Genomic DNA, 13,043 nt, shown 5'->3' with positions numbered 1-13,043 from the left:
AGAGATTGGGGTTTAGTGTTTTAACAATTCAGAAAAACTGTAATTTAGAAATTACGTAAGGCTTGTGTTAATATCCAGCGCTAGGTGGAGCAGTGAACACTCTATCTATAACTGCCGTTTATCATTAACCGAGAACTATTGTAGATACTAGTTCAGATGAGTTGAGCTGCAGCTCCTGACAGCTGAGAGCTCGATCATGATGGTTTCTCATGGCTTGTATGGGACCCTGTGGATGTTGTCATGTTTTGGTAAGCCTATTTCTATCAATTAAATAATGTTGTGTGTTTTAAATTCCCACACGGAAATATAATATACAGTATGACATATATTGCCCTAAAGAGTGATATTGTCATATATATTGCATATTATATAAGGTGATATATAATATTCACATATGCACGTCACCTTAATTAAAACAACATGTATACAAATGTTTTGTATGTTTATAGGCTTATATTATATTTGTTTCTGTTTTTTTTTTTTTTAAGCGGATGTCTATGTTTTATATTTACTTATATAATATGAACATGTATTGACAGGTTTTAGGATGGATATATTGGCATATGGTTTCATTAATAGTTTGGTATCATTTTCACAAGCAAGTGGTAAATTAGTACAAAACTCTACAACTCTGTTCACACTTGCATCGTAGTTCATTGTTAATTTAAAACTTATTAATAAAACTTTTAATAATAAAAAATTCTGAAACAATGATTAGCCTATGTTAAACACATACATTTACAATTAAAGCATTTTATTATTAACTATTGTGACATATGAGAAAATTGTATTTATACTTTTTTTAAAGTATAATTAATTAATAAATTATTTTTTTTACAATCAGTTTATTCAGTAACAAACAATGCAAGACGCATGATTTAAAACACGCTTATAGGTCCTAAATGATAGATGTGATATGCAATCATCACAGTGAACAACAGGCCTACATTACACAACCAAATTTACAAAATCCATAATATATCAAATGCCTATCCAGTAGGATGCATCAAAAAACCCAAAATTTTGAAAAGTTTTGAAATATGTTTCGGCATCTAATGCATGCCATATCAAGTAATAAACATTATGGCCAAATTTCGTATTTTAAATTGTATACTGGGTCAACCACACCCGAGAAATTAAAATACAATTATGCAGCTTAGTATTTGCAATTCAATATTTCAGCCATTTTTGCTGCGGCATCCTGGGAGCAATTGGGGGGTTCGGTGCCCCGCTAATTTTTTATTACATTTTTTTACTTTTCTTTACTTATTTACCCACTATCACTGCCATTTTGTTGTGAATGTCTGTGCAGAGTGTGGCATCAAGCTGAATGTGTGGGTATTGAGGGTGGAAAAGGGTATTGAGTTGAGGCTATTGAGTGTGGAAGAGTGCGCTGTTCATTCTCTCCTCTCACCTATATTTCCTGCCGATACTGAGATTGATCCCACAACCTTCAGATTATAAGTCCAACATTCTAACCATTAGGTCACAATTGTCATGTGCCCTAATGTACATGAATCAAGTGCTCTTGTTTGCAACATTCTTCTTCCTTAGGTTATGCCTCAGCTTCCGGTCTGCCTCAACCACCTAGAGAGTGTTCTGATAATGCTGCTTTAAACTGGCTGCATCAAATCAGCTCTCAGCTTGACACCACGCTCTGCACAGTCATTCATGACAAAATGGCGGAGGGTAGTTGTGGCTCGCAGGTTCACTTCTCAGTACCGGCAGGGATTGTAGGTGGGAGGAGTGAATGAACAGTGCTCTCTTCCACTCTCAATACCCATGACTGAGCTGCCCTTGAGCAATGCAACCCCCATTTGATCCCAGGCGCTGCAGCAAAAATGGCTGCCCACTGCTCCGTGTCTGTTCACTCACTGCTGTGTGTGTGCACTTGGATGGATTAAATGCAGAGGACAAATTCCAAGTATGGGTTACCATACTTGGCCTACATGTCACTTTGTAAAATAGCAAAGTAAAGAAAATAAATAAATAAAAAATTATTGAACAGTGCCAGAATCTGGTTATTATTATTTTTGTTCTGTTAAAACTTATATGCTTATTTGCTACCCTGTAATATTTTGCATCACATGTGGACCCGGTAGACATTATTCATTTTTTTGAATATTTTGTACATTTGCTGTCCGACTTGTAAGTCTGCCTTTTAGCAATTTATTATTATTATTATTATTATTGTTGTTTTGAATAGGTCTGTTTCTAAGTGAAGACCTGCAGTTTTCTCTCTTCCACTCTCAATACCCATGACTGAGCTGCCCTTGAGCAATGCAACCCCCATTTGATCCCAGGCGCTGCAGCAAAAATGGCTGCCCACTGCTCCGTGTCTGTTCACTCACTGCTGTGTGTGTGCACTTGGATGGATTAAATGCAGAGGACAAATTCCAAGTATGGGTTACCATACTTGGCCTACATGTCACTTTGTAAAATAGCAAAGTAAAGAAAATAAATAAATAAAAAATTATTGAACAGTGCCAGAATCTGGTTATTATTATTTTTGTTCTGTTAAAACTTATATGCTTATTTGCTACCCTGTAATATTTTGCATCACATGTGGACCCGGTAGACATTATTCATTTTTTTGAATATTTTGTACATTTGCTGTCCGACTTGTAAGTCTGCCTTTTAGCAATTTATTATTATTATTATTATTATTGTTGTTTTGAATAGGTCTGTTTCTAAGTGAAGACCTGCAGTTTTCTGGTCCGGCTAATGGAGCAGTAGGAGGAAGTGTGGTGTTCGCTCCTAATAACCCGCCCTCCACATCAGTTAATGAAACTCAGTGGTATTTTGGAACAACTCTTATATTGATAGCACAGTCTGATTCAACTGTAATAGCCTCAGAATACAGAGGCAGAGTCAGTTTTGACAGAAACACTCTCGCTCTGGAGCTTTGGAACCAGAGACTGGATGATTCTGGAATATACAGACTGACTGTAGAAACTATTACTGGAGACAAACTTACAGGAGAAACTTCACTACAAGTGTTCGGTGAGTGTGTTGCTTAAACTTGGTTTAGTGTTTGAAACTATATTTTGTAAGATTAATAGATGACAAATGGGTATTTAATAAATATGTGAAAGATTATTTAAAAAGTAACATTGAACAAGAATCGTAAATATGTGAAAATGGTATTATAATAGTTGCATGATGAGAATACTGACGAGAATATAAGGATATAATAATAATAATAATAATTATTATTATTATTATCATTTATGTATGGACATGCCTGATGTTATTTTGTTGTTATGAACTGAGCAGTTGATTTCCAGGTTATTGGAAAATTTAAGAAAAAAATTGAAGAACACTGAACATTTCTGTTATTTGAATTCTGAATTCTGTTATAAGCTGTTATTCTCCTAAAACAAGTAAAAACATTTCTGAGAAATTAAACACACTACACTCCTCACAATCCAACCAACCAGACTGTGCCAAATAATTGAGGAGTAAGTGAGGTTTCTTTTGCCATTGATCATGTAATTTTCTAAAAACAATTCAAGCTTCGATACGTTGGACTTCATTGGATAAACTTTTTTAAAAACATTTTTTATGTACTTTTTGAGTAATTTCAAAATTTTCACCCATTAAGTCTCATCCCTATTATGTCCCATGCAAAACATGCGGGGAACTACAGTTTCAGTAATTCATTTTCAAGTGCTGTTCAAACAAACTTGATTGGTTCACATTTGCATATTTTAAAGAATTACATTAATAGAAAGCAAAGAAATCAAATTTAGAATAGCCAATCAGACTATGTTGTCCTTTTTTTTTTTAGGGCAGATTAAACTTTTAACTTGTTTATTTATTTATTCATTATTATTATTATTATTATTTTCATTTTTGTTATATTAAGATTACTATGAGGTTAAAAAGGTGTTTATGGCCTGAAGAAGACCCTATTACATATATGCTTTAGGACAGTGGTTCCCAACCACGTTCCTGGAGCCCCCAACACTGCACATTTTGTCTCCTTTGTCTGACACACCCATTTCAGGTCTTGGAGTCTAATAAGCTGATGAGTTGAATCCTGTTTGTTTGATTAAGGAGACATGCAAAATGTGTTGGGGGCTCCAGGAACGTGGTTAGGAACCACTGCATTATGACACACATATTAATACATACATACATACATAAAATCATTGATGGACCATGTGGTAGTCAGTGGAACGTTGGGACCTTGAACTGTAAACTGTAATAGTAATTTCACAAGATTTTACATGCAGGTATGTTAGTGTATTAAATGGAAAGGACACATTATAGCTCTCTGTTATGTATAATACTTGTAGGAACCAATAATCTATGACATGATTAGCACTATGTAAAAGCACAAGCATGAATTGGATCCTACCTAAATTTCATTTGCTTTTACAAACAGAATTACATTCAGTGCTCACTAAATATGAAAGACTTTAGAAACTTTAGATTCAGTGTTTTCTGATTCTGATTCTGATTTGTTCTTTTTCTCTCTTTCACACAGAAATAATTACTAATGTCAGGTTTATTGGTCCAGAAGAACCATTAATAGAGGGAGAATCATCTGCTAACATCAGCTCTAAGTAAGTATTCTATGCTGTACATGATGTCAGTCTGTTGTTTCCTGTGCCTTTGTCATAGTAGGAGGAAGAGGAGGAGGAGGGCTGTCATCAGGGGCGATAGCTGGGATTGTCATTGGGGTTTTAGTGGCAGTTGCAGGCATTTGTGGTCTGATTTTCTATTTAACAAAAACTAAGAAAATGTGAGTAAAAATTGAGTTTCTGAATTATGTACAGTGACTTTCTCTGAAAATATGTCAGTATTTATGTGATAACAAAAAGATTTCAGTAAAACAATTGTCATAAGCTGTCTTTTTATGAGACAAAAATGTGGTAAAGATAAAGTTGTAACAAAATGTCTTTGTCTTTACACTACAGCTCAAAAATAAACCTTCGACAAAATGGACCGGCAAGAGGAGGTATGTTTGTTATTTATTCATAATGCCAGCATTAGTATGTGATTGAAACAACCCAACTTACTGCACAAGACTGACCATGATAATGAACATGCCATAATAGATTGCAGATGAACTATTCATATTACAGATGATTCAGTACATATTTCTCTCAGTATTAAACTCATTGAGTGTTACTTTCTTTAAACAGCAGCACAAAGCAGACAGGAGCCTGTGAGTGACTTTCATTTCTTGTTTTCTCATCACAGCCTTACTTTTTATTAAATGGATACTTGATTTAAAACTGTAAATCTGATGTCAAATGACATTACAAACTACTTACTGGAAAGGTGCGATAGTTATTCAGCCTCAGAGGTAATTAAAGAGTTTATTGCATTAGGGATGAGTATATTTTTACAGTCAGCTTAAATGGACTTTAATCTTTCACATACTACCGCACAAAGACTTGCTATGAGGATGAGCTATGAATATTGACATTAAATCATTATGATTTATTAAACATTTTAATAGTGGGATTTCATTTTTTTATTTTATTTACAGTGCTGTGAAAAAGTGTTTGACCCCATTCTGATTTCTTCTGTTTTTACATATGTCTCATAATAAATTGTTTAAAAAATGAAAACAAAGTATTACATAAAACAAAGGCAACCTTGATAACAACAAAATACAGTTTTTAAATAGTTTAAAATAGTTTTTTTATGCTAATTTTATTTATTGACGCAAAAACGTTATCTAATACCAACTGGGCTTGTGTGAAAATGTATTTGCCCCTGTTGTTTCTAATTACCAAATTTATGAAACTGCATTCATAATTTGGTTCTAGATGCAACCGGGCCTGATTACTGCCAGTCCTGTTCAAGTAAATCAACACTTAAATACAACTTTTTCAGCTGTATGAAGTTGGTTAAAAGGTCTTACCCAGTAACACACTATGCCAAAGGTGAAAGAATTTCCAGAAATTATGAGGAAGAAGGTAATTGAAATACATCAGTCTGGGAAGGGTTGCAAAGCTATTTTAAAGGCTCATGGATTCCAAGGAGCCACAGTGTGAGCCATTATCTCCAAATGGAAAAAACTTGGCACAGTAGCGAACGTTCCTAGAAGTGGCCAACCTAAAGCCCAGAGGACAACATCGAAGAAACTGCAGGCCTCTCTTGCATCAATAAAGGTAGCTGTTCATGAATCCACTATCTGAAAGACACTGGCCAAAAATGGCATCCATGGAGGAGTGATGAGACAAAAACCAACTGCTAACCCAGAAGAACTTTAAGGCTTACTGAAACACACCTTGATGATCCTCAAACCATTTGAGAGAATGTTTTGTTGAGTGATGGGTCAAAAGTGGAACTGTTTGGAAGACAAGGGTCCTGTTACATCTGGTGTAACCCAAACACTGAATTACACAAAAAGAACATCGCCCCTATGGTCAAGCGTTGTGGTGGCAGTGTGTTGGTGTGGAGAACATGAGGGAAACACGAATTCTGCTCTCTACCAGAAAATCCTAAAGGAGTCTTCAGTCTGAAAGTTGAAGCTCAAGTGCAGCTGGATTAAACAGCAAGACAATGATCCAAAGCATAGGCGAAAGTCCACCTCTGAATGGCTAAAAAAAAGAAAGTTTTGGAGTGGTCTAGTCCTGACTTGAACCCAGATGCCTTAAACAGACAGTTCATACTCGAAAACCCTCCAATGTGGCTGAACTAAAGCAGTTCTGCAAAGAAGAGTGGACCCAAATTCCACCACAGTGCTGTGAAAGATTGGTAGCATTTGGTTGCAGTTGTTAAAGAGGTCATATGATGCTGCTAAAAAGAACATTATTTTGTGTATTTGGTGTAATGAAATGTGTTTATGCGGTTTAAGGTTAAAAAAACACATTATTTTCCACATAACTTTTATAAAGAATATCTCTTTGGATTTGAGACTTTAGTCTTTGCAACTTTACAGATCTTCTTTATGCACCAAGAGCTTGTAACACTGCAAAGAGAAAGAACAAATTGAAATCGCATCATATGACCCCTTTAAAAAATAAATAATGAATGTGTTTACGTATGTTTCCTTTGTTTTATTTTATTGAAGATCTAAAACTATTTAGCATGAAATATACACAAAAACAGAAGAAATCAGGGTGGGGGCAAATGCATTTTCACAGCATTGTAAATACATTGTGACATTGAGATTTTAATTTAACAAAAACAAATGACTGTTTGTAGGACTTGAACTATGCAGACATTAGCCATTTCCAGAAGGCTAGTGGAGAGAGAGTGAATCTGGGGAATAAGAGTGAATTTAGTACAGAGTATGCAGAAGTAAAACATGGAGGGAAGTCAAGGGCTCCTCCGCCTCCCTATGGAAGTCAGGTAAGCTGTTGTATACATTAAAAGTAGCCCATCCCATTGTAGAACACCATATGTGTACTTTAGCTGCAATAAAACTTTACTGCATCACAAAATAAGTGCTATTTATACTGTGCTGTAGCTCTGCAGTAAAACAATAAGGAAGTCATTTGGTTGGTTTCATTTATTACATGCTTCTGTAACTTCTCCAGTCACGTATCAAACCCTCCTCCTGTGCGCAGGTGCGGAAGTGAAGACACTGAAACACTGAAACCTACTGCACTGAATCTTCCTGCATATTGCACATTTTACATGTGTTGTGTTATTTCTTTAATTTAGTTTGATTTCACTGGATGTTGTTGTGTAAGTGAAATGAACTTTTATTATGGTTTTGAATTCAAGATGGCTTGATAGGCTGTGCAATTTTTCTGTTTTCACGATTAAGATGGAGAGACAGGGGAGGGTTGTAACACTGCTCAGTTTATTTTGAATTTGTATACAATTTTTCAACATTTATCTGATACAAATCGATGTTGTTTCGAAATCTACAACTTCTCTTGAAATCTCTCTATTGTGTAAAATAATGTCAAGTACAAAAAGCCCTGTTATTACAACATAATCACCTACCGGTGTGTGTTTTAAAAGTAGATTAACAGTAGAAAACATTGATGTTTTACATTTTGTATATGCATTTGTTTGATATTACAATGAAGTGAAAAATTTTTTTTGCAACCCTCCCTAACTCAGAAATGACACTTTGAGTTTTTGTTTTAATATTCAGGTGAAAAATTGGAGTAAATATTATATTAAAAAAGAATCTGCTGATTCAGAATAAACCAATTTCTGTCAATTAACATACATAAACCTTATTGTAAACTGAATTATATCCCCAAAGTAAAATGTTGATTTTTCTATCTCAAATGTGTTTTTTTTTGTCCTATAAATCCTTTATATTTTTAAACAGAGACTTACAACTTCTTCTGTCACCTCAAGAGGGTGGTGGTCATGTACAACCCCAATTCCAAAAAAGTTGGAACGTTTTTTAAAATGCAGTAAAATCAAGAATCTATGGTTTGTAAACTGTCTTTAACCTTCATTAAATTGACAAAGGTACAATTAAAAGATTTCCAATGATTTTTTGATGGCTGCAACATACTCCACAAAAGTTGGGACAGAGGCATGATAAAATTGAAAAGGTTATAGAATATCTGAGTTAAACTGTTTTAAAAGCAGGTGAATTGGTAATAATACGTCAGGGTATCATGATTGGGTTTATACAGAGCATCCTGTCTTTGCCAGCAAAGCTTGATCGTGGCTCACCACTTGGTGCCAAATTTCATGAGAGAATTGTCAGACAAATCAAAAATCACATCTCTCAATGCAAATTTGCAAAGAAGTTAGGTCTTTCACCAATTACCATAGATAATTTTGTGAAAAGATTCAGGGAATCCAGAGAAATCTCAGTACATGTAGGGCAAGGCAGGACACCTCAGTTGAATGTGTGTGATCTTTAAGCCCTCAGATGGCATTGCCTGAGAAACCTTCATGTTGCTGTGTGAAATATAGCTACATGGGCTGAGGAGTACTATGGATAACTGTTGTCATTTAACACAGTCTGCATCTGCAACAAGAAATGCAACTTGAATCTCTGTTACACAAGGAGTAATCTATACATCAATTCTAGACAGAGACGCCAGCGAGTTCTTTGGGTCCGAGCTCATCTTAGATTGTCCAAAAGACAATGGAAATGTGTGCTGTGGTCAGATGAGTCCACATTTCAGCTTGTTTTGGGGGAAAACGGACATCAAATTGTTAGTCTCAAAGACAAAAGGGACCGTCCAGACTTAAATCAGTGACAGGTGCAAAAGCAAACGTCTGTCATGGTATGGGGGTGCATCAGTGCAAACAGCATGGGTGACTTGTATATGTGTGAAGGTACCATTGACGTGGAGGCATATATTGGGATTGTACAGAGACATATGGGTGATTCTATAATTGGAGATACATTTGGCATTACAGAAAGTTAAGAAAAAAAACTTTTCACTAACATATTTTTTTTAGATTTTCTTATTGAAAACTTATTGATATTTAATTTTAATAATTCAGTGCTTGCCAAACACAAGTTACTTCCTTTTTTTACTTTTAATGAAAAAACAGATGTCTTTATGGTATTGTTTGTCAACTCTGTTACGGACAAATTAGCCAATGTGTAGAAATAACAATAAATCATAACAGGAAAAATCCTTCTTGTTTCATTAGACAAACAGTCCTTACATTCCATCACTTGAAACTGAGATAATATTTCACTATGCATACCTTAAAAATAAAAATGATTTTCAGCTATTTAAGACACTTTTTGCAAAAAATATTATATTGTTATGGACTGTAACATCTTGTAATTCATAACAATGAGTAACACAGTATTAAAATAATAAAAAAAATAACAATTTGAAAAAAGCAGAAAAAAAGAATGACTTTGGACACCAAATGTACCTGCAATTATAGAATCACTCATATACTGCCATCAAGATGACATCTTTCATGGGAAGTCCATGGTTATTAGATCAAGACAATGCCAGCTCTCATTGTGCATGTGCTACAGCAGCGTGGTTTCGTAGACAAATGTGGATGTGGCTGACTGGCCAGCAGATCTGTCTCCTATTGAAAATGTATGGCCCATCATGAAAAGGAGAATCAGACAACAATGACTATGAACTGATGAGCAGGTGAAGTCTTGTATCAAGCGAGACTGGGCAAAAATTTTGCTTGCAAAATTAAAAAAAATAGCATCCTAAATTCCCAGATGATTAAAATGTGTAATTAAAAGGAAAGGTGATTTGACACAGTGGTAAACATGCCTCTGTCCCAACTTTTTTAGAGTGTTTTGTAGCCATCAAAATCAAAATTTGTTTATATCTACAATATAATAAGTTGGCCAGTGAAAACACTGGAAATTGTTCTTTGTACTTTAGTCAGTTAAATAAAGGTTAAAGAGAATTAACAAATAATATATTCTTGATTTTATGGCATTTCACAAAATGTCCTAACTTTTCTAGAATTGGGGTTGTATGATTTCATCCATGTACGTAATTTCTAGATGGTTAAAGTGACTGTATTACAACTCAGCACTTGATAGAAACATTCCTTTACTTCCACAGCATGTCTTATTGCATATTGCTGAAATATTTTATCATAAAATAAATCCACTGTCTGCGCCATATGCCCCACCAGAACCTTTTCATTATAACTTGTGCTTCACACTGGATAATGTACCAGAAACTGTCACAAATGTTCACTGGGCCTGTGGTCTGCTAATGTGTAGAAAATGATGCCATCTGAGCAGTCCATACACTCTTCCTTTAAATGTTTTTTTTTTTTTTCACTATAATGGTTCATCCTGATCTCATTTGTAAATGAGTTTTCCAAATAACATTTTTTATTTAAAGGCTAATATTTACTACTATTGATCACATGCATCAAACAGTTTCTCAGAAATCATCAGACACATCCTCATTCCTTCTTTCCTGTAAAGAAGCCTGGGCAAATAAAACAAGACAAAACTGTGATAGTGGGTAATAAAATCAAAGGCCACATTCATGACTGAATTCACCTTTAGACACTCAGGGACAAGACATAATGAAGCAGCATTTTGTTCTGGCCATAAACATCTAGTTTTGGTAGACATATAGCTGTTATCGCTTATATTGTTCATTATATTTTCCAAAGAATGTGATGTAACAGTACTGTTCTGTTATTTATAATTTATGTAAACTTCAATGACATTTGACAGAGGAATTTCATTTGCTCAAAATAAGGAGTTATTTCTTTCTCATTCTACCTTCTGGTTCTGTTTTTCAGCTCTGTTGTATCTATAAGGTCACATACTGTATTTTCTTATTTTCTTCCTCATGGTGTGATAACACTGAACCACAACTGATAAGGATTTATCAAAGCAGATGTAGTGAGTTAAACTTTAACTTTGATTGTGTGTTTTATGAATATGAGCAACCTAAAAAGTACAGGGTACAGGTACATGTAATTATGCATAATTATTTATTATAATAGTAAGTACATGTAACGTGTAACAAGGACTCCTTAAAATAAAGTGTTACCCATATTTCTCATATATTTTCCTTCCTCCCTACAACACTGATAACTTGTCAAATTGTATGACAGCGTTCTTCAGCATTAGTTCATTGCTACCTTTTACAGAACTTAAATGCCCTGTGTTAATGTTCTTTATATGAAACATGCAGTAAACATAGAAGAACAACTTTGATATGGGGGTTATTAATTACTGTAAAACAAACTGCCTTTGAGGGTATTGTTTTACAGCCTGTTTGATAATTGTTTTGAATCATGTGGACATGTTTTGTAGCCACTAAATAAATAAATACATAAACTGTTGTGTCACGACTTACTTTCAGAGATGAAATTGGGGCCACAAGAAAAACATTATTTAGTTGTTTAATACCTAGACCAGGTCTCCAGACTGTGATAAGTGAGAGCTGCAGGACTGATTGTCTGCTGCTGCCACCTGTTGTTTATAAAGTGAGAAATAGGCTACCATTTCATTTGTAAATAGTTTCCACTAGCTGTATATTTACTGTATATAATTGTATACTGTATTGTGTGTTAAAATGTACTTAATGTTACCCTATTGGACATAGTGCCAAATTACAGACAGATTTAATGTACATATAGTTGCATAATGACTTTAGGCTTTATAGAGAGCACTGTTGAATAATGACATTTCTGGAGGACTCCTTAGACAAGTGTTTACTTCACTGGATCCAATGAATTGAATAAGCAGCTTTCATAACTGACTATAATCAGAGATTTTATTAAACTTAATAAAGTAAGGAATTCCTTTAATCGTAAGTAAAGAATAGCACCCTAAAAAGGGACTATTTTGCTATAATGACTGACTGCACATTATCTCAGTTAACAAGGAACGTTCTCAGAACGTTGGTTAACTTTCTGGAAGATTCTCGTTATGAACAAACGATCTTCTAGTAATGTAAATGTTTGTTCAGAGTTATTTGGTCTTTAATAATGTTCTCAAAATGTTAGCACAAAAACATTATTTAGCCTACAAGGTACATCGTTCATAGAACGTTTTGTTTCTCAAACATTTTAATTGGACGCTAAAATCTCACTTTTTTTTTTTTTTTAAATGTTAGGCCTACTGAATTGTTTCAGAACATTCAGAGAACATTCAAAAGTGTACCCATAATGTTTGGAAAATTATATGAAAAAAAAAATGTTCTAACATTCGCATAAAAAAAATAATAGAAAATATTTTTCTTAGCTGGGATAACGCTTTTATACTCACCAAATAATATAATACGTGGACATGAAAAACTAATTTGATATTTTTCCCCTGTAGGCCTAGGCTATATCTTAAAGCTTCCGCTAAGAAAAATATTCTATTGCGAAAATTTGTAGGAAAATCGGCATAACCACTAGAGGAACACTGCAACAACAATTACATATCTACTCAATAAAATAATTAAAGTCCCCCTGTAGTGAAAATCAAGTTTTTTATGTTGTTTATTTGTCTATGTGGTGTTTTTAATATGCTTTTAGACAAACCATGTGCCAATCTATTAATCAACACCATTGCTGTGTATTTTCTCCTTAAAACTGTAGTTTCCCAAAGGCTGGCCCAGAAATATGGCTTGAAACAGCCCTCGGTTTGCTACGTCACAATCCAATAACCAATCACGTCAAGGGATAGATTCCTATCA

The 13,043-nt window shown here is 34.4% G+C and overlaps 1 protein-coding gene across 1 annotated transcript; it reads left to right on the top strand.

Moving 5' to 3' along the window:
• Positions 1 to 196: 196 nt before the first annotated feature.
• Positions 197 to 12,688, top strand: LOC107756203 (uncharacterized). The gene is made up of 10 exons (XM_016573269.1): positions 197 to 248; positions 2,683 to 3,003; positions 4,493 to 4,564; positions 4,630 to 4,750; positions 4,926 to 4,966; positions 5,154 to 5,176; positions 7,171 to 7,317; positions 7,456 to 7,535; positions 8,258 to 8,300; positions 12,683 to 12,688. Exons 1-10 carry the CDS (start codon positions 197 to 199, stop codon positions 12,686 to 12,688), a joined length of 906 nt encoding a protein of 301 aa, XP_016428755.1.
• The last annotated feature ends 355 nt before the right edge of the window (positions 12,689 to 13,043 follow it).

The sequence above is a fragment of the Sinocyclocheilus rhinocerous genome, unplaced genomic scaffold (assembly GCF_001515625.1).
Source record: "Sinocyclocheilus rhinocerous isolate Xijiao unplaced genomic scaffold, SAMN03320098_v1.1 scaffold4326, whole genome shotgun sequence".
Lineage (NCBI taxonomy): Eukaryota > Metazoa > Chordata > Actinopteri > Cypriniformes > Cyprinidae > Sinocyclocheilus > Sinocyclocheilus rhinocerous.
The sequence above is the reverse complement of the archived record's forward strand: the minus strand, read 5'-3'. Positions and strand labels throughout refer to the sequence as shown.

Bases quoted from the DNA above. Each gene is read 5' to 3' on its own strand.
- LOC107756203 (XM_016573269.1), top strand. From the start codon at position 197: ATGATGGTTTCTCATGGCTTGTATGGGACCCTGTGGATGTTGTCATGT. The intron at 249-2,682 runs GTAAGCCTATTT...TGTTTTGAATAG, and splicing joins GTGGATGTTGTCATGTTTTG to GTCTGTTTCTAAGTGAAGAC. The intron at 7,318-7,455 runs GTAAGCTGTTGT...TAAAACAATAAG, and splicing joins CGCCTCCCTATGGAAGTCAG to GAAGTCATTTGGTTGGTTTC.